General features: G+C 51.0%; 8 protein-coding genes across 8 annotated transcripts; 4 read left to right on the forward strand and 4 right to left on the reverse strand.

Annotated features, from left to right (window-relative positions):
- Nucleotides 1–1130: 1130 nt before the first annotated feature.
- On the forward strand, nt 1131–1878 carry V8C40DRAFT_270007 (uncharacterized protein; the record flags this gene model as incomplete). Its single annotated transcript, XM_083220146.1, has 2 exons — nt 1131–1232; nt 1417–1878. 2 exons carry the CDS (start codon nt 1131–1133, stop codon nt 1876–1878), a joined length of 564 nt encoding a protein of 187 aa, XP_083068600.1.
- Nucleotides 1879–3551: 1673 nt separating this feature from the next.
- Nucleotides 3552–4694, reverse strand: V8C40DRAFT_255807 (cupredoxin domain-containing protein). The gene is made up of 2 exons (XM_083218135.1): nt 4255–4694; nt 3552–4192 (listed from the first exon to the last, which is right to left on the reverse strand). The coding sequence occupies exons 1-2, from the start codon at nt 4510–4512 to the stop codon at nt 3779–3781; spliced, it is 672 nt and encodes a 223-aa protein (XP_083068601.1). The 5' UTR covers nt 4513–4694; the 3' UTR covers nt 3552–3778.
- A 412-nt stretch (nt 4695–5106) lies between these two features.
- Nucleotides 5107–6109, reverse strand: V8C40DRAFT_112287 (uncharacterized protein). Its single transcript, XM_083210806.1, has 2 exons — nt 6073–6109; nt 5107–6019 (listed from the first exon to the last, which is right to left on the reverse strand). The coding sequence occupies exon 2, from the start codon at nt 5913–5915 to the stop codon at nt 5343–5345; it is 573 nt and encodes a 190-aa protein (XP_083068602.1). The 5' UTR covers nt 5916–6019; nt 6073–6109; the 3' UTR covers nt 5107–5342.
- A 2112-nt stretch (nt 6110–8221) lies between these two features.
- On the reverse strand, nt 8222–8839 carry V8C40DRAFT_255814 (uncharacterized protein). Its single transcript, XM_083218136.1, has one exon. The coding sequence runs from the start codon at nt 8603–8605 to the stop codon at nt 8252–8254; it is 354 nt and encodes a 117-aa protein (XP_083068603.1). The 5' UTR covers nt 8606–8839; the 3' UTR covers nt 8222–8251.
- A 390-nt stretch (nt 8840–9229) lies between these two features.
- V8C40DRAFT_112295 (uncharacterized protein) lies at nt 9230–9592 on the reverse strand. Its single transcript, XM_083210807.1, has one exon. It carries the CDS (start codon nt 9537–9539, stop codon nt 9294–9296), a length of 246 nt encoding a protein of 81 aa, XP_083068604.1. The 5' UTR covers nt 9540–9592; the 3' UTR covers nt 9230–9293.
- A 798-nt stretch (nt 9593–10390) lies between these two features.
- V8C40DRAFT_270009 (uncharacterized protein) lies at nt 10391–11246 on the forward strand (the record flags this gene model as incomplete). Its single annotated transcript, XM_083220147.1, has 2 exons — nt 10391–10405; nt 10521–11246. The coding sequence occupies 2 exons, from the start codon at nt 10391–10393 to the stop codon at nt 11244–11246; spliced, it is 741 nt and encodes a 246-aa protein (XP_083068605.1).
- A 1750-nt stretch (nt 11247–12996) lies between these two features.
- Nucleotides 12997–15149, forward strand: V8C40DRAFT_112309 (AFG1-like ATPase-domain-containing protein). The gene is made up of 3 exons (XM_083210808.1): nt 12997–13572; nt 13633–14086; nt 14153–15149. Exons 1-3 carry the CDS (start codon nt 13260–13262, stop codon nt 15024–15026), a joined length of 1641 nt encoding a protein of 546 aa, XP_083068606.1. The 5' UTR covers nt 12997–13259; the 3' UTR covers nt 15027–15149.
- Nucleotides 15150–16055: 906 nt separating this feature from the next.
- On the forward strand, nt 16056–16816 carry V8C40DRAFT_255817 (uncharacterized protein). Its single transcript, XM_083218137.1, has one exon. It carries the CDS (start codon nt 16115–16117, stop codon nt 16379–16381), a length of 267 nt encoding a protein of 88 aa, XP_083068607.1. The 5' UTR covers nt 16056–16114; the 3' UTR covers nt 16382–16816.
- The last annotated feature ends 1566 nt before the right edge of the window (nt 16817–18382 follow it).

Raw genomic sequence — 18382 nt, forward strand, 5'->3', positions numbered from 1 at the left:
TTCGAGACCATAGCGCCACTGCCCGCAATGTGACCGCGCACGCACAATACGCAAGAGGGGTCACCGCCGTGAAGTTTTACCACAAACAAGCAACAAACATGAATCTGGCACAATAAACCGAGTACATCACGAACATCGACATTCCCACTCTCCTTCTGGAATCACTTACACCCGCTTCCAAGGGACATTCAAAATGTTGCCTCGCATGTGAAACAGATACTCTGCCGATTTACACTATGCTCAGGCAATCCTCGAGGATATCTCTAGAGCCCCGGAATATAGTGACGATAGCGCTTGTGTATTACATGTACCCCTATCACACTATATCGACTACATCCAGCCACTCTTCGGCGGCTCTCTATACGATCTCCATATCCATTTTTCATCCTCTCTGTCTCTACCACTCGAAAAGAGGCGTGGGAGACGATAACAAAGAAAATGAGTACATCAGCCTAATCTTGGGGCCACACTGCTCTCGTGCTCGGCCATTGTTTCCAACGGCGGACTTTCTACTCGGGTCCAAATCCAGTTTTACTGGATGCCAATCAACGTCCAAAACTGGAGACTCTCATAACTATGGCGCAGCTAGCAACCATAAAGCCGTCCACGAGATGTCTGAATCCACGGCGTCCGATGTACAGAGAAGCTCCTTCCATGAGCTGGAGACAGGACAAGTTTTTGAGCTCCCATGTTCTCAGCAGATATGGCAGAATAAGGTATGAAGAATGTTGTAGATGTACAATGGGCCGTCATCGACTTGCAGCTTTTTCTGGCGTAGCTGAACTTTGGAAGCTCAATCACGCCTAATAACACAGGGATACCTTCACCTCATTCTAGAAAATGGAGCTCCCAACAACAAGAAATAATACAACCTCAGATGGACAGGCCACAGTGAGTATCCATGCGATACTCACATCACTTGAGAGCCACCACATGGGCGGATACAAGACAATGAGCAAAACAGACAGCAAGAAGTCCGGGCACACGAAAGATTATGAGCAACTCAACAGCCGTCACGACAACCCAAACAAACAATGTGACGGGTTATACCTTCGGTGACGCTTCCGGCATCTGCGAATGTGTGCCTCTAGGCTTCAGAGACGCAAGTTTTCGTTGCCAACATAAACATCATGACCACAGGTGTTAATCTTCACGAGGCTTGTCGCATTGACATTCTTGCAAACAACCATTTCAACCCAAAGACTACGCTTCCGACTCTCTTGTGGCTTTCAGTATGAGGACCATCTACCCCTTCAAACTGGCGAGACATCAATGTTCACAAAAACGCACACAAACGAACGAACAAATGGATGCCCCTCAGCATCAATCCGCAGCGATAACTCTCCCTCATCAAGAGATGACTCCCAAACTCCCGCATCAAGTGATACACAGAAAGCCTTGAAATTATGTGTCTAGACTTTCAGGGGAACCAAGAGTAACAGACGAAGTATCTGGCACCAAGAGCGAAAAATTCCGTTCGATATCTCACGCCTCGTTTATCGAGACACATCCTCCAAGGGCAAAGGTTGGTGGGCCTATCTTGCGGACACGCACAACTTCTTGATTCGGCTGCAAGATTGCCAGCAGCCCAACGGGCTTGAGATGATGTCAGTACTACATGGTCAGGCACAGGGCCTGGATGGATTGTTCTACGTCCCAAACCAACCGCTGGTCATCCATCCTGACAAGAAGGTGGCACTGAGCTCGGAGCCCGAGGGTCAGTTTGCGGATGACGTCCCCTACGGCACGGCGGAGAACCCAATCTCTCTCCTCGAGGCTCAGGGCCCTGCTCAGCGTGTTCGTGAGACGACGATTCCTCCTCAGTATAGTCGAAGTAGGCCGAGGTACCGGGGGCTGGGTCGCAATCATCTTCGATAGGTACTATCAAGAAGAGACAAACAAGGCGCCACACTTGTACGTGCTGGATCCTCACACGACCGGACGAAGCGAGCGAGCAGAGTATATCATTCAAGTTTGGCGCCAGATCCTGACAGAGATCGGATATCCTGCGGCTTTCATGGCATACGTGCTTCCCTTGACTAGCCTACCGGGGCACTGAAATACCATCGCAAATGCCCACACCATGAGCAACAAGGCGGATCAAATCATTCCAGATCATGGTCACCACGGCTGACTTGTTTTATTTACTTGAGAATCACGATACCTCCCCATGTAAGGTGTCTTTCACAGTTGCAGGGCAAGCCAAAGATGCCCTCCCGACAGCTTCCCCATACCATTGGGCAGACCTTTGCATAGCCTCCAGACACAGAAGACAAAACTGAAGCTATGGCAATCCCAAACAAAGCCGTTGGCCGAGAGATTTCTCTGCCATCGCCAACGCAGGAGCATGGCTCATTCGAACGACTTTATTCGACGCCCTACAAATCTTCTATCGCGACAATGGTCCAGCACCTGTGAAGAAGTCACCAGGATCGACGGAATTGTCAACGGCAAGGCCATTCCAACCTAGCACACGATCCAGAATCATCGCACACAGACGATCTAGAAATTAGAAAGGCAGCGACTAGCAAGGTCGACTGTGAGTTCAGACTCACAAACCGACGATGAAATGATGTAACAAGATACTAAAATTGGTGCGCTGGGATATAAAATATCTACATGTACTAGGCTAGACATAGCAAGAGACGACTTACTGCTCTGGTAGAGGACATCCTCTGAAAAAAGTCATTCAATTTACAATCTAATAGCACTCGTTCAATAGTATTCTTGATGACATTTACGCCATTCGGAGAAACTTGCATCAAACTACACCTAGACCAATGAAACTCATACCTTTATGTGTTGGTAGTACTCGTAGCAGAAAGTGTGTCAGATTGATCAAGTCTATTATTACTAAGATTGCCACAAATGCCACTGGGAGTGTGTAATCAAGATCATGAGGCCACGACTATTTTTGGTGACGAGCAAATTGTTCAAGTGACCTGATACCAGCCTATAATAGCAGATGCATCCATGGAAGATCCTTGGTCTTCAGAACTAGAGTAATAAAACTCAAATACTCCGTATAGTCAATAAGGATCCTTAAGATTAGCAAAGTATCTTCATTAAAGGCTTCACTTATATGAAATTGCATCTTCATATAATAACCTAGAACCATGGAACTCTGACTCGAGCGTGCTTCAACGTCATGTAATTTCTCGTACATGAAAGTACACCAGAAAGGCCATCCAGAAACCAGGGCTGGCAAGCAAGAAGACGCGAGCGCGAAATGCTTACCTCAGAGCGCCCAGTCAGCAGCCTCGTGTTGTGTTGCCATACGACTTCATAAGTGAAATGCCTACGCTCTTCTCTTGCAAAGGAAGAACAAGCGTCGGCTGTCGCCGTTGATACAGATTGTCAAAGTTGCCATTTTCATTCACCATCGGTCAGACTGTTCGACCGATGGTAAGAGACTTGGTTGTTGTTCGTATTATAAATCTATATCCAAAACAAAACAAATTCGCCAGAAGCTAGGATATATAGTATGCTTATATAGGAGTATTCTGGGCACATTCTCAAAACAGTTAGGATATGTAATCGAACGTAATTAACGTGCATTACCAAATTATTATTATTGTCTCATGTTCTATACGCTGATGGGATGACAAGCTAGCTAAATCAACACGCTTCATGTATCCACAGTTAAGGCCGACATCAATCCAGCCCATAAGCACTACTTTCCTCTGACTTGACAGGGCACAGCAGCAAATCCAGTCTAATAGGGTATCTAACGATTTGCTTTCCAAAAAAGCACCATCCAATCCAGAGCAGAGCACACTTAGATCGCCATCATGAAAGCGAGTGCCAGGGCGCCAATAGAGATAGACAAAGAGACGCTGCCGTTATCCTTGCCGTCCTTGTCAGAAGAGCTGTCGCCCGAGCTGCCGCTGCCGCTTCCACTGCTGCCTCCCTTTCCGGAGCTGCTGCCACCGCTGCTACCACCCTTTCCGTTGCCGTCGCTGTTGGTGGAGTTGTCTGAGCTGCTGTCGTTGTCTGCAATCTCTCCGCCAAAGGATGTTCGGCCGGGGGAGACACTCCTTGCCAGGGTTGAAGCGCGCTTCTTGTAGTCGTCGAGGGTCTGGTTGCCCTTGGGGTTGATGATGCCAACCATGCCGCCGGCGCACTCGTTGCCCTGCGAAGAGTAGAACGGGATGGTGTCGGTTCCGTTGATTTCTACGCGAAAGACTTTGTCCTAAATGTCACATGTTAGGATATGGCTACCTAAAAGTAGTGTTTGCAGGAGATGAGACGTACATTTTCGCCGCTGGATGTCGCAAAGAAGCCAGAGAAGAAGCCGGTGCCGAGCTCGAGGGGAGAGCAAGGGTAGCGGTAGTCACCAGCGACCACGGAATGGTTCTTGGGCTCGAAAATGAACTCCAAGACGTCGCCATCCTTTGCCGTGATGGTTGAAGGGTCAAAAGTGTTGGAGGAGGTGGCTGTAATCTTGATGGTGGTTGCGTTGGCCAGGTACGCAAGGGCAAAGGCCGAAAGGAGGCTCTTGATGGAAGGCATTTTGTATATGCAAGTATAATCACACGCGATGATATATATCAAAAAGAAAAGAAAGCAAACAGACAGACAATCGCTAGATGATTGAAAGCAGGAGGATGCTATTAAGAGAGCAATGCAGAGCAGCTTACTTTACAAAAAGGAGAACAACAACAAGAGCTGGGACATAGCTCCTTAAATACGGAGGTCGATCCCGAAGGATTCGGATAGCTCCCTCTCGTATTACACGTTGATTCTCGTGAACAGGAGGGTCCAATGGCGCAGATCTTGGAAAAACACGAAAAAAGCCCAAGCAACCAGCCAACGAGCATCCGATCTTGGCTCAAATCAGTCTGCGCCACGCAAAGCCCCCATGCATCCATGCATGTTTAGCTGTGTAAGTTGGCGCCCCTTTGGGAATAGACTGCAGTCGTGTCTTGGGAGCTTAGAGTCACTGAAACATCATTGTCGGTGTTATGCGATGCCATTACGGCGGCGGAAAACTGTCATTGAAATTGATAATGGATGCAAAAATGTCATATTTGTTGTCATGCAAGTTTTGCAGCTTCTTTTTTTGCCAGCAGAGCAGCCTTTGGAGGCTGTATAAGAGGCAGCAATACTTGGCCCTCTGACAACCACCCAAGAAAGCTCGGACCAGGAATAGGATCATTAAGGCACGGGTATGTAAGCATCAGGCAGCGTCTCACCGCATCCAAATAGTCCCAGAGCTATGCCGTGCCAAATATAGTAATCCAGTGGTTTTTTTTGTCCGAGTCGCTATTTATACTCGGACGCATGAACGAGTTGGCCCCTAGCCTTGCCCAGATCTGGGATCTGGGATGTGGCTGTGGTGCTTAGTAAAAAAGGAACAGGAAAAAATAGGGACACCAAAAACTTCCCGCTTTGGGTAAAAAGGACGGCATTGGGGAAACGGAAGAAGCCGTAGGCCAGAACAGCTGTTCTTGCAGAAGTTCTGGATATTCCCGAGGAGTAAAGCCGTTTTGCCGCCCAGATGGACGCATCATAATCGTACGACACGATGAATCTGAATGTCGGGGAATTATCCATAAATCTTCAACGGCTTCGGCGACTCCTGGGCCACAATTCAGCTCTGCTAGGGGCAAGTAAACGGGACGGGATGGCAAAACAAAACAACACTTGAAGCCCGAAGCACGACGCACGAGTATGGCCGCATATCGGCCGCGGAACCCAGTGGCGGAGGTCCGTGATTTTCGGGGACCCTTCCTTGGCATTGCCACCGGTGCCGGCTCTGGCCATCGGCTCTTGGTTCGCCGCGACGGCTCGAGTTGTCTAGTTTCATGTAGTGTAACCATTGGTTGGTTAAAGCTGCGGAAGAAAAGAGATTTGGGTCGACCGCTCAGGCCCGGTAATAGCAGTAGCGTCGACGGAGTATTAGTATTAGGCATAGCATACGGAGTAGCATACACAGGCCTCTGCGTACGGACGGCACAGTACTCCGTAGCATCGGCTTCGCGCAGCTGCGGCAAAGACCGTTGTCCAGTCGCTTCGTCTGGAGCCCCCGTTAGTGTCGTCCATAGGGCAAATTCACGTGGATAGGGGTACTCTATCGCTCCATTTGGCAAGCCCTTTTTTAAGCTTTTGGATCCAGATCGGCTGCCGGGCCAGACTCGATTTGCCTTTCTCGGCCCTCCAGATCACGGCGCTTCAGGTGGTTTTTTGGCTTCTACATTTTGTTCAGCTCATACGTAATCAGCCAGTTCAGCCGCTACCAGAGAGGCGAATGGTGTCGCGTCGGTTTCCCTTTCTGGCTGTTCTGCTCACACGTCCAGCCCAGTCTGTGGCGCCTCCCTATTCGTACTGTCCCTCTGGCTGGGCTGTCAGCCCTTTTTTTTGCTCTCAGCCTTTTGGTAGCTGGCAACTCTTGGGAGCTGAGAGGAAACCGAGCCATCGAGGGCATAAATACAAAACGACGAGGAACTCTATTCCAGCAGAGATGGGGGTGGTGGCTCAACCCTGAGGACGGAGGCGTTGGGTGTGCGGATGGTTGTTTGCCTTGTTATCCGTCGGCAGTTCGATTCAAACCAAGGGCGAGGCAAGCAACTAACTAGACAGTACTCCGTAGAGCACGGCCGTATTCCGATGCGGCGAGAAAAGAAACGAAAAATAGGCCGTTGGGCTGGAAAAGGCTGCAACTCAACTCTTAGCTGTCTGCCAACCCAGAGTTGAAAACTCGGGAGCACAGTCACCCCCGCGAGTTGACTGGCCGGAACTCCCTGAAGCAGTTCGTCACGGTGGAGAAGGTTAGTCTTGATTCTTGCTCTAGGATCCATTCTTGTAGTAGTAGATGCACGGCGAAATTGCGCCCTCGCAAGACTCACCGGATAACATGTCAATCTTCAATTGCGAGGGGAGCTGCTGCACCCGCTGCTGCGTTTCACGATCAGTCACCCATGCGAAGCTAGCGTGCCAGTCGAGAGGCGCGCGGAACCAGACCCATGGCATGCAATGTGATTTGATTTGACTTGTGTCGCGGCTGAAATTGAGCTCGAGCTGGGTCAGCGTATCATCGTGGGGAGACGCCGGGGTGAGCCGAGATGAGGAGCCAATTTACTTAAGACTTTGCACGCATACTTTGCGATACTGTACACGTTTTCAGGTTGGTGCTGCTGAGAGAAGAGGAGAAGGGCCAGAGCAGGAAATGAGAGGAGCAGCGAGGTCGCGAGAGAGGGTGAGAAGCTTTTGTCAGTCTCGTGTGAAGTCATTCGCATCATCGCCAGCGGTTGGGTGAGCTTGAGCTTGAGCCAAGATCCAGCGACAGCCGTCAGAGAGAGGAATGTGAGATACAACTCAGCACAGGAAAAACACTTTGCAGCTAAGGCACAGGCCAACACACACACACACTTACAGTCACTTTCACACTAAAGCTCACTGGAGGGCTGAAAAGGTGCGCATCCCGTATCGAGAGAAATCGAGCGCCTCGTGATCAACGCTGGGTTACGAGCCCAGGCACCTCCAGCGGCACCTCCAGCGCCAGAAGGTTTCGATGGGTGGAAACCTTAGTCGTCAGGCAATATGTACACAGCATCGCATCGGGGGCCGGAAAGAACGAGGAACATGGCGGCTGTGTAGGGGTACATGACCTCATTCATCTCTTGGCCATGTTTTCATAATCGGTGTTAATTTACCCTCAACTTGATGTTCATTTGATGGGATGCCCTCACTCCTCACCTAAAGTACCTCCATACTAATAAGGCAGTCAAGCAGTACAGTATCTAGCAGGCAAGGAACATTTGAACCCTGCAAGGCCCGTTCGGTGCACTGAGAAACAACGTGGAAGAGGGGCAGCTCGAGCACGAACCCGGCCGCGAACCGCTAGTACCGGATACCACTATATCGAGTATTTTGCTACATGTACGACGGAACTTGCCTTAGTAACCCAGCAATGCACGGCCTCCAGTTCAGGTACCTCTTTTTTTTTTTTTTTTTTTCTTCGCCTTGATCTCCATCCATCTTGCCTTAGTACGTGCTTGCCCTGTACATACCAAGATTGGGGGGGCGTGTGGCAGACCAGGCGCTCCTTCTCGGAAACAGTTGCAATGTAACTACGGATGAGTGGCGTTTTCATCAAGGTCCTCTAATCTGCTGCCATCTCTTTTCTCTCATACAACAAACACGATTCAATTTTAACACCCCGGACCTGGGACTAGAAACCACATGGCAACAGACCGGGGTGTCAGAGTCTGAATTCGAATCTGCACTGTCTGTCGGAACGCGCCCCGGCTCATGCATGTACCGTGCTGTGCTTGTTTGCTTGCTTGTCGACTCCCCTCTTCTCTCTCGACTCCTCCTGCTGCTCCTCCTCTTCGTCCTCGTCGCAAGCCGTCATCTCCCACTCGGAGGGCTCCCGTAAGGAGGGGGAACCAAAGGCCGTGGATGCTTGCAAGCGCGCGGGCACCAAGCAAAACCACCACAAACCCAAAATCCTGCCCTCTGACGGCCGTCCTCGCACAGGACACAAGATGGCGTCGCTAGGGCTAAGCAGCCTCTTGCCCCGCCATAACGGCGCTGGCGTACCACCATGGCATGTCAGAATCCAGTCTGTCGGGAGTGTGGCTCCAGCAAGGGATTGTCTCATGATCGCCCATCTCTGCGCCGTCAAATGCTGTCACACCGAACAAAGCATGTCCGCGTAACTACGGAGCTTGGTGTGTCCTGTACTGTGCGCGTGAGGGAAGAGGCGGCCCTGTCAGTCTGTCCGAACGAACCGCAGGCACGGCATCCCGCCCGCACCCCCCCAGGCTCTGCCTCTTGTCTCTTTGGTCTGGCGTCTGGGTCGCCCTCCGCAAAAAGAGAGACAGTGATATTACGCCGTATTTCGCTATGTCCACAGCACGTCTATTGCGAGCAGGGGAGGCTGGTAGCCCAAGACCAAGAGAGGCAGCGACCTGTGCCGGGGCCAACCAGCACAGCACCGCACAGCACAGCACAGGCAACTTGGCAAATCTGCCAGCCTGCTTTAGACCATCTTACTAGCAAGCTTTGCGCACTCACATGTGCATGTAAACACGCATCTCTACATATTAAATCCCGGACCTCGACAGAGACCCGCCCAAAGCGCCCACCATCGGGCACTGGGCTCAAAGTGACGTGCCAGACCAGAGCGGCTACTAGGGGCGAACGTCCTTCTCCCCTTTGATATCCATATCCGCTTCTCTCTCTTGTGCTCGCAGCCCTACGTGGCCACCGGCTAGTACGATACACTGGCCATCTACACGTGGATCAGAGGCGTGGCTGCATACCTTTCGACGTCCGAGGCGGTGTTATTATTGCTCGCCGAGGTGGCTTGCACACTCCAGAGACTTGGGCGGCATCGTCGACCCGTGAGTGGCGCATCTCGCCCCAGCTCCAAACCGACATCCATGGATACACACGAATAAACGTGGGCGGGCTAGCTTAGTACGAATTCTTTGTGGAGGCTGGACCTCTCCATGTAACTGCTTGCTATCTGGGGCTGGCTGCCCACGCTGCTCGTCTTTTAGCGCGCTTCCCGTGTCCAACATGGCATCCATACGGTATTAGACCTAAGCCTAGGGTACGCAAGACAAGCAGTTCTTGTGTCCAGACTTGCCAAGTACATCTCCCGATTTCCCGCCTAATAAGCTACCTGGGTCCCCCAAATTACCTCTTCCTCATCCCTATATCAGAGCCAGGGACTCTTTTTTGCCCGTGCAAGGTGAAAGGTGACCTGTGTGCGCCTGGGTTCGTTGTCGTGTCTCCTTCTCCTCCCCGCTTATTGCTGGCTGGATAGCTCCTCTGGTCGCCTTTTAAAGAGGTACGGCTGTCTGAGAGAGTGAGAGTGAGAGTGGGAAACGAGAGGGGACAACAAATGCCCATGTTTGCCTTTATTCCTCGGCCGCCGAACTCTTGACACCTCCGTCCTTGGAAGACACGGATGTTCCTGAATCCATTCTCTCCGGGGCACTTAGAAGCAGACAGACCCGTTTCTTTCGTCCTTCGTTGTCGCCGTCCAGGGCCGCGACTTGCTTGGTGGATCTTGCTGACCTTTCTTTCCTAATATTCTTTTTTAACCCATATCGCCTCTTCTCTTTTTTCTTTCTTCTCTTCTTCCGGCCATCTTGTATATCCAAGATCCCCCATACGGACTCGAGGTCATGGTTGTTGTGGCTTTGAGTATATGGATTTCACCATCTTGTTTGACGAGACAACCTTTTCAGACCCCTCCAATATCTACTCCATCGCTATATGCCACCGAGAAAAAAAAAAGTCCGCCGTCAGCGCTGCATATTTACGCCCTGCCTCCGCGCTCCCCTCCCCCTTGCGGACGCCATCTTTAACAAACCTTCTTCCGGATTCGAGCGATAGGTCGCTATTTATGCGGCCAAGTCAAATCGGGCCCTAAATGTCAACTCCTGCAGTAAGTGGTTCAGCCCGTGTATCATGTTTTCCCCTCCTCTCCTCTCCTCCCCCAATCAACATTTAGCTTGGAATCAGTGGCCGACTTACCCCTTCTCCTCTTTCCCTCACGACAGCAAAAAGCCAACCTTGCTCGCATCCGAGACAACCAGAGAAGATCTCGTGCTCGGAGGAGGGAATACATCGCGGAGCTTGAGCAGCGCCTAAGAGCTTATGAGCTGTCTGGTGTCGAGGCAAGTTCCGAGGTGCAGCTCGCAGCTCGGCGAGTGGCTGAAGAGAACAGACAACTACGAGAACTGCTTCACAAACACGGCTTCCAAGACGACTACATTTCTTCCTTCCTCCTACAACAGGCCGGAGCCTCTTCCTCGACAGACCCGGTTCAGGCACTTCAACAAATCATTGCCCCTCGAAGGCCCGTGTCTCTGGATTCCAGCGTGCCTTTTCCCCTGCCCAGCCAGGTGACCAGGGAAATGCCATCGGCAAGCTTATCATCAGTCAGCGCCGCCCCATGGGATCCTCAGCAGGTTGCCATGCAATCATTCGGACATCCTCACGTCGCTCCACAGCAGGTAGTGCCGCAAGGGCCGCATACTTACACTTCGCCAGTCTTCACCGAAGGGCCTGCGGCCTCTCTAAGGTCGTCTTCCTTCCAACACATGAACCCTTCAAGTTCACTGCTCGAAGACGTCTCTCAACACGGCGGAACCACTCAAGCAGCAGTCGGAGAAAATCCCGCAGCGCTGAATTACATTCCCATGAATCCCTACCATACTCCTACAAGTCGCGATTTTCCTCAGCCTCCTCAACCTCCGCCTCCTCCCGGGGGCGGCTACTATTGATGCAACAAGCCGAAAGATGAATTTACGCACGACGACCCCCTCATAGCTTTGGCGTTCTGATGTACGAGACGATTTCATGTGTTTCCCCAAACAGAGACTCGCATGGTTAGCGAGAGCACGAGACTCTGCTGGGTTTGATCGCAAGAGATGTCGTGGAATCTAGGTGCGCCATGCGCCAGACGTTGCTGGGTGGGCAACGCGACAGGGCCCCAGCCACGACACGCGCGAAATCGCGAAATCGCAAAGGACAAAGCCAAATCAGTCCCTGGATGCCGGCCGGTCTGTATCGCACATGGTGTCTTCGACCTACGGAGCCGCCCTATCGAGTCAACAATGCGGCAACGAGATACGCGGATGCTTCCAGAAGCAATGGGGGACGCTATCTGCTGCTTTGTGCCCGATGACACGAGGGCCGTCAAGGATCCCGGCAGTGGACACGATCGAGGCATAGCCTCTGAGGAAGAGTTCAATGCGGAAGTCTCAATGCGGAACGATGGCCTGAGTTTATGTGTGGACCCCGGCAGAACCCCCTGGTTCCTGTCATTAAAGACATGCCAAAAGGAGCAGATACCCGGCTTACGATGTTGCAACCAACTTATGCCATCTATACCTTGTTTCTTTGGTCCCTTGGCAACCTCGAGGAAGGGATCGAGTTGAATATCAAATGTCAATTGTTAAGCACAGTTTGTGATCTGGTAGAATAACTGGTGAATGATTTTGTCTACGGGCAGCTATACGATCAAGGGCTTCATTCCAGAGTTTTTCTTTGGACGAGATGGATACGAATGTGTATGTACCTGCGTTTGGTGTATGATATTAGGTGGCGAGTTAGATATACCCCCCAAAGGCGATTGTGTTAATATGATGCCGGGCGACAACCTTTTTTGCTTGCATTTTAGCTCTGCGTTATCTGGTCGTAAACGATTAGAATATTACTCTTTCCGAGTATTGCTCCAGTGAAGGGCCGTTTACCATCTAGTTTTGCTTCGCCAGCCTCGCGGCGCGTGGAGCAAGACTAAGGTAGACTAATACTACATGTGCCCCCAAATGCTTAGTATTGCCCGCAACCCGCTTGCTGGGAAAATGGCTGACTAAATTAGTGGCTTTTTTTTTCTTGTACTTGAGGAGAGAAAGTTGCGCTGACTGGATGAGAGAAGTTGTTGGTAAGACGGCTAAACGGGTGGGAGATTTGTTAACTAGAAGGCCTAGAACGTCCTTACAAATTTGAGTGCTTTTATTATTTGAGCGCCTTGTTCTTATCTGCGTGCGTAATGTTGCCCGCTCTTGACGTGAAAGAGTGGGAATTGGCACGTGGGTTAGAAACGAGGCTTTGACACCTTGGTGTGTTAGTAAGAAACATAGTAAAAGCAGAGACCAAAAAAAAAAAAAAAAAAAACCAGATTGTTTATGGAGTGTATTATAAAGGGTTGTGAGTGGTGTTGAGATGAGTTGTGAATATTAAAGACGAGTTGAAAATATCTGATTCGGATATATTCTAGGGTATCGCGGCCGTATGCAATTTTTTTTTTTAGTAGGTATGAAGTCGTCGCAACTCTGTGCATGTACTATTTAGTCGCGTTAACTGTCTGTACCACATCTGAAAGAAAAAGAGAGAGAGAGATGAAGGATAATTAATTGACAACAGAATTGGTAATATGACGAAAAACCATTCGTTAACCTCTGTTGGTAGAAGCCGTGAAACAGACTCTGCTCAATCAATTACAACCTATTTTTCCTTGCCCAAAGTGCGCTCACAACGTCACTCATGTCCGGAGCCAGCGCCTAAACCACGGCTTAACTGCCATGTGATGCTGTCACAAATTCCATGCAATGCCCGGACGCCTCCGAAACTCGGTAGTTCGGAATCGACCCGCATGGCGTTATTCCGCCTGAGCCGCACCGCCACTAAAAACTACATCATCAGATGTTTCTAGTTCCGCCCATATATATGACTTCTCGCTCGCCTTTCTCCGACGTCGTGCTCTCCAGATACTAACTTCCGAGACTGCAAAAATGCGAGGAAGTGTCGTGGCTAGCAGGCCCTTGAGCCGGATAAGCTGCTCGGCGTGTTGCGCTCGGAGCCGGCAGTTTACCAGGTCGTTTCGGGTGCAGTCGGCACAACCCGTGGTCATGCGAGCGGGATTGAGTGGCGGCGTTGGAAGATATCTCGATGCTCGAGCCAAGCGTGGTACATATCAGGTTTCACTGGCGACGACGAGATCTATGGCGACCGTTTCAGATCGTCCGGTGGTCGGATTGGGTCCGTTGGAGGAGTATGACCGGCGGGTAGACGCTGGGATTCTGCGGAACGACGAGCATCAACGAGGTGAGCTTGCGCGATGACAATGTCTCTTTGTAGCTATATCTAACTGGTTCTTCAATGCAGGCATCATCGAGAACCTGCAACATCTCCACAATGAGCTTCGCAACTACCATGCACCGCCTGTTGTCCATCCCAGCTTCGATCTCCTCAAGCCCGCCAAGAAATCTGTCTTCTCCTCGCTATTCGGCAATGGAGGCGCCACAAAGGCTACAATTAAAGATATTCCCGAGAATCTACCTCGGGGACTGTATCTATTTGGTGATGTGGGCAGTGGCAAGACGATGCTCATGGACCTGTTCTACGATACGCTACCCAGCACGGTCAAGACGAAGACGAGGATACACTTCCACAACTTTATGCAGGATGTCCACAAGAGGCTGCACAAGCTGAAGATACAGCATGGCAGTGATATTGATGCCGTGCCGTTTGTTGCGGCGGACATTGCGGAGCAGGGCAATGTGCTTTGCTTTGACGAGTTTCAGTGCACGGATGTGGCAGATGCCATGATTCTGCGGAGGTAAGCTTCTTTTTGCTTGAAGTCATTGTAAATTCAATAAGACGATAGGCTAACTTGAATGAACAGGCTACTAGAAAGCCTCATGTCTCACGGTGTAGTCCTGGTAACGACGTCGAACCGACATCCTGATGATCTCTACAAGAATGGCATTCAGCGAGACTCATTCATCCCGGCAATCAAACTACTCAAGAACCGCCTACACGTCATCAATCTCGATTCACCAACCGACTACCGCAAGATCCCTCGGCCACCCTCGGGCGTATACCACACCGCCCTGGACCAGCACGCCGAGTCGCACGCAGAGAAATGGTTCCGCTTCCTCGGCGACTCGGAGAACTTTGCGCCACGCTCCGAGACGCAGAGGGTCTGGGGGCGCGACATTTTTGTCCCGCGCGTCAGCGGGCGGTGCGCCTGGTTCACGTTTGACGAGCTTATCAAGAAGCCCAAATCGGCGGCGGACTACCTCGAGCTGGTGCGCAAATACGATGCCTTTATCGTCACCGAGGTGCCTGGCATGACGATTCGCGAGCGGGACCTTGCGCGCCGCTTCATTACTTTTATCGACGCTGTTTATGAGGGGAATGCTAAGCTTGTGCTTACTACTGAGAAGCCCTTGGCTGAACTGTTTGTGTCGCGGGATGAAATTGCTGAGACACTACTGCAAAGTAACCCGACAGCCGAGACTACAAAGGCCGCTACGGAAAACGTGATGGAGAATCTCGAGAATCTCGAAACCAACGTCGTTGATAAGCTCAAGAACTCGAACCTATTTGCTGGTGAGGAAGAGGCATTTGCGTTTGCCAGAGCCCTAAGTCGATTAAGCCACATGGAGAGCAAAGAGTGGGTTGAAAGAGGCCTTGGGCTGGAAAGCCAGGGAGGCAAAGAGGACAAGGACAGCTGGACGAAGACGCGAAGTCGACAGATGGAGGATTCGATGTGATTTTTTTTTGGTACGTCATTTTTATTAAAAGGGATTTTGCCCCCCAGGGCGGTTCATTGTTTGGCTCTTTACAATACCATGAGCGGATTTATTAGATATACTATTTGCCTAGACGGACGGACGGGGAAGCATCTTGGGATGGATACAGATACGTCCAAGTGTGTTTTCCTTATGTGTACTATATGTATACTATTTACGGAGATATATTAGCGGTATAGAATAAGCAGAGCGAAGAAAAAATATCCATGATGATGATGTACGACAAATTAACAGCAGATTTTTCTTGTCACGGTGATGAATTTAGCCGTCTAAGTGGTTCCATCTGGAGCTTTGAGGCGAACAAAGGGCCCGCGATTTTGGTTCCATCTAGTTCCTGGATTAAAAACAACATGGAAGTTAAACCAAAGATACATGTACCCGCAGAATCTCCGTAGGGGAATAGGACAAGCCACACTTTGCGAGCTAAACACGTTGGACTAACTAGCTAGAATCCCGCGGGTAAAATGGGATTGTTCGAGTGAATGGGTAGCACTAAACGTGAGGAGGCCGCCTGTTGCTGTGTGGCGCTCTTTTGGTGGGCTTAATTTTGTATTAGACACCCTACACTACAGTATATTAGATGAGGATGGCGTATCGCATCATATTAGTAGAAGCCGCAAACACAGCTCGGAGTTTGTGCAGTACGGTACTGGTAGATATTACTCTTAACACGGGTATGAGCTGAGTCCCATGGATGTTTCTCTGAGACATAGTCAAACAAGCAAATTTCCCACAGCCAGCCGGGAGCCCGGGACCTTGTTTTTGATCCTTAATTGCGGGCTGGGGAGATGGCCTATGTGCCGCGATGACTCGGCCGAAGACGCATGTCTCTTTTCGGTGTGTGATTTATTTGATTATCGCGGGAATTGCCCAAATACGAAGCGCGTTGGGACGGCGCACAAGATGGAAGCTTGGCGTTTTTTCCGCCTAGGTAAGAAAGAAGCCTGGACAAACGGACCAAAGTTCGAATTACATTAGTCCGGGAGCCCGGGCAAAAGAACTGGTCCCCGCCTCCGCGAATTTTTGGGGGAGCAGGCCGACCGAGTAAGATGTTTCTTTGGGCGTTTGGATTGGGATTGCACGGTCCCCTCCCATCGACATGCTCCATCGACTCGTTGGGTCGTCCGATCCGGGACCCGCAGGACACGAGGTTTTTATCCTCCCTTCCCTTCAGAAGCGAAATGGGACAAAGTGCCGGATATGGGCGAACCCAAGGTAAAAGAAATTGTTTCTTTACATCGGTCGATTTGCGAGCGTATCCGACGAACATAAATTCAGCCTTGGGGTGGGGAGGGGGGAGCAGATGGTCAAAGTGAAACGGCCTACCTACTCGGGAAGTTTTTGGTGTCTTGTTCTCCCGAGCTTCTTTTATTTCGTTCGCAGAGGTTTCCTATTTCTGCTTGACCTAATCTGAGGAGCGATAGAAGGCTCGGGAAGGTAGCAAAAAAACAAGTCAGGGGATGGGTCTTTTTCTTCTTTTTTTTACTCTAACTATCTTACAGTGGTACAGTGGAAGGATGGAGAGAAAATGGCTCTTTTGGGGGTTGATGATGCCAGGGCTGGCCTGCATAATGACGACGGAAATACTACTAAGCAATCACCAGTTTGCATGCCAAGGCCAAAGGGGGGTGTTTCATGAACCCCAGCTAGCTCGTAGACCGAGTTGAGAGCCGGGTAGCGCGTTTACTGTAGTTTAGTCGAGACATTGGGGCGAGTGGGATTGAAAGTCTGGGAAAAATTACAGAGGTAAGGGGAAAGAGAAGGGTAGAGAGGATATTGGGAGAGGGTGTGGGTTGGGGGCCGAGGTGGTGTTGTCTCGGAGATGGAGTATTAGCACTGGCGATGTTTAACGGGAATATGGCGGCGTGAGAGTGTAAAGTCCAGATTTCGTGTTGGCGTACAGTAGTACTTGTGTGTGAGCACAACACATACGAGGACACGTGCTCTTCCTGCTTCTCGAAATCTGGGTGCTGTCAGACAGATCCTAGTGAGGCCGAACTGTATGAAGCAGGGGACCTCTGCTGTATGGTACGAGGATCATGTAGTTGGTGGTTTCGCCATTGAATCAAGTGCTGCTCATGAAGTAGCGGTAAAGCTGTCTGCAAGCTGGCAATTGATCCCGTATTCAATAATAACAGCACGACTCAGTACTCGAAATGGGTGCTGACGGCGCCACAAGTTCCCTTGCTCGAACCAAAAAAAGCAGCACGATAAGTGATCCGATGGTGCCGCCATGGCTGTCTGTGGCGGATATTGAAGGGGAGCTGAACCAGGGAGGGAAAAGCCACAGCAGGCGCGCTGGTACCTTGGTGCGATATCGATAATGCAGCACCTCATCAAGTCACCAAGGCACCAAGGCACCAAGGCAGCAAGTCCTGGTACCTGCATGCACACAAGCTCGTTTTTGGCAAAACAAACCAACGCCAACAAAGGACAAGGATTCGTGCAGAACGCAAGGCCAGGGGTCTTTGTCCAAAAGCAAAGGTGACGAGCTAAAAGACGCGAAGCAGCGCCTCGCACGGGCCAATGACCGCATCCCTCTTCTGGATTACTGGGGACCGGTTCCTGGATTAGCGCATCCTGCCGCCGAGCCCAGCAGCCAATGGCAGCGCCGCGGTGCCTGAGCCAAGGACGGCCGGTCCCTGTGCGGATCCTGGGCGGACTGCAGGCTTTTTTGCCTTTTTGCTGCTAGCAATCTTAAGCTTGGGGAGCTGGGAGCTTTTCGCAGCAGCTGGCTGGATTTGGTCGACAGCGGTGCTGATCCTCATATCATGGGCTGTCACAGGCGCCTGTCTGGACTGGACCCGGGGCTGGCGCGAGGGCTACTCGTATGTGGTGCTAGGGACTACCTGTACTCGTACTTGTACGGGTGAGGGCACTTACAGTTAAAGTTACAGCTGATGGGCGACTGGAGAGAATCAAGGTTACTCAGCCACTTACCTGTCATCCCATCAATTGAATTTGAGGCTTGATTCAAAAGTGACAAACGTCAAATGTCTCCATTCCGGCTAGTTGGCTGACCGTGGCGATGCAGCCCTTCAGCAGCAAGCGTGCACCCACCACTCAATCTTTCTGGTCAAGCTCGCTCTGCTGCTGCACAGCATCTTCAGCATCGCGCTACTCGTACTAGTACCTCGGCCGACTGCTGCAGCGCTCCAGCTAGTGGCCAAGCTGCTTACCTGTGGCAGCCAGTGGAGCGCCCAGCAGCCGTTCTGATTCGGCGCTGCCTTGGGCGCTTGCCAGGCCCCCAGAGTCACACAAGTACCTGTACCTGCGTATCCCAGGACCCTGGCTCGCCCGTCCGTCTAGGTTATTCC

The sequence above is a fragment of the Trichoderma camerunense genome, assembly GCF_050948025.1.
Source record: "Trichoderma camerunense strain CBS 138272 chromosome Unknown V8C40scaffold_21, whole genome shotgun sequence".
NCBI classification, from domain to species: Eukaryota; Fungi; Ascomycota; class Sordariomycetes; order Hypocreales; family Hypocreaceae; genus Trichoderma; species Trichoderma camerunense.

What these genes read in the sequence shown, in the direction of transcription:
- V8C40DRAFT_255807 (XM_083218135.1), bottom strand. Translation starts at nt 4,512, where the DNA reads ATGCCTTCCATCAAGAGCCTCCTTTCGGCCTTTGCCCTTGCGTACCTG. An exon ending in CGACATCCAGCGGCGAAAAT is followed by an intron (nt 4,193 to 4,254) that starts GTACGTCTCATC and finishes TGTGACATTTAG; the next exon opens with GACAAAGTCTTTCGCGTAGA.
- V8C40DRAFT_112287 (XM_083210806.1), bottom strand. Translation starts at nt 5,915, where the DNA reads ATGCCTAATACTAATACTCCGTCGACGCTACTGCTATTACCGGGCCTG.
- V8C40DRAFT_255814 (XM_083218136.1), bottom strand. Translation starts at nt 8,605, where the DNA reads ATGAGACAATCCCTTGCTGGAGCCACACTCCCGACAGACTGGATTCTG.
- V8C40DRAFT_112295 (XM_083210807.1), bottom strand. Translation starts at nt 9,539, where the DNA reads ATGGATGCCATGTTGGACACGGGAAGCGCGCTAAAAGACGAGCAGCGT.
- V8C40DRAFT_112309 (XM_083210808.1), top strand. Translation starts at nt 13,260, where the DNA reads ATGCGAGGAAGTGTCGTGGCTAGCAGGCCCTTGAGCCGGATAAGCTGC. An exon ending in GAACGACGAGCATCAACGAG is followed by an intron (nt 13,573 to 13,632) that starts GTGAGCTTGCGC and finishes TCTTCAATGCAG; the next exon opens with GCATCATCGAGAACCTGCAA. An exon ending in GATGCCATGATTCTGCGGAG is followed by an intron (nt 14,087 to 14,152) that starts GTAAGCTTCTTT and finishes TTGAATGAACAG; the next exon opens with GCTACTAGAAAGCCTCATGT.
- V8C40DRAFT_255817 (XM_083218137.1), top strand. Translation starts at nt 16,115, where the DNA reads ATGTTTCTTTGGGCGTTTGGATTGGGATTGCACGGTCCCCTCCCATCG.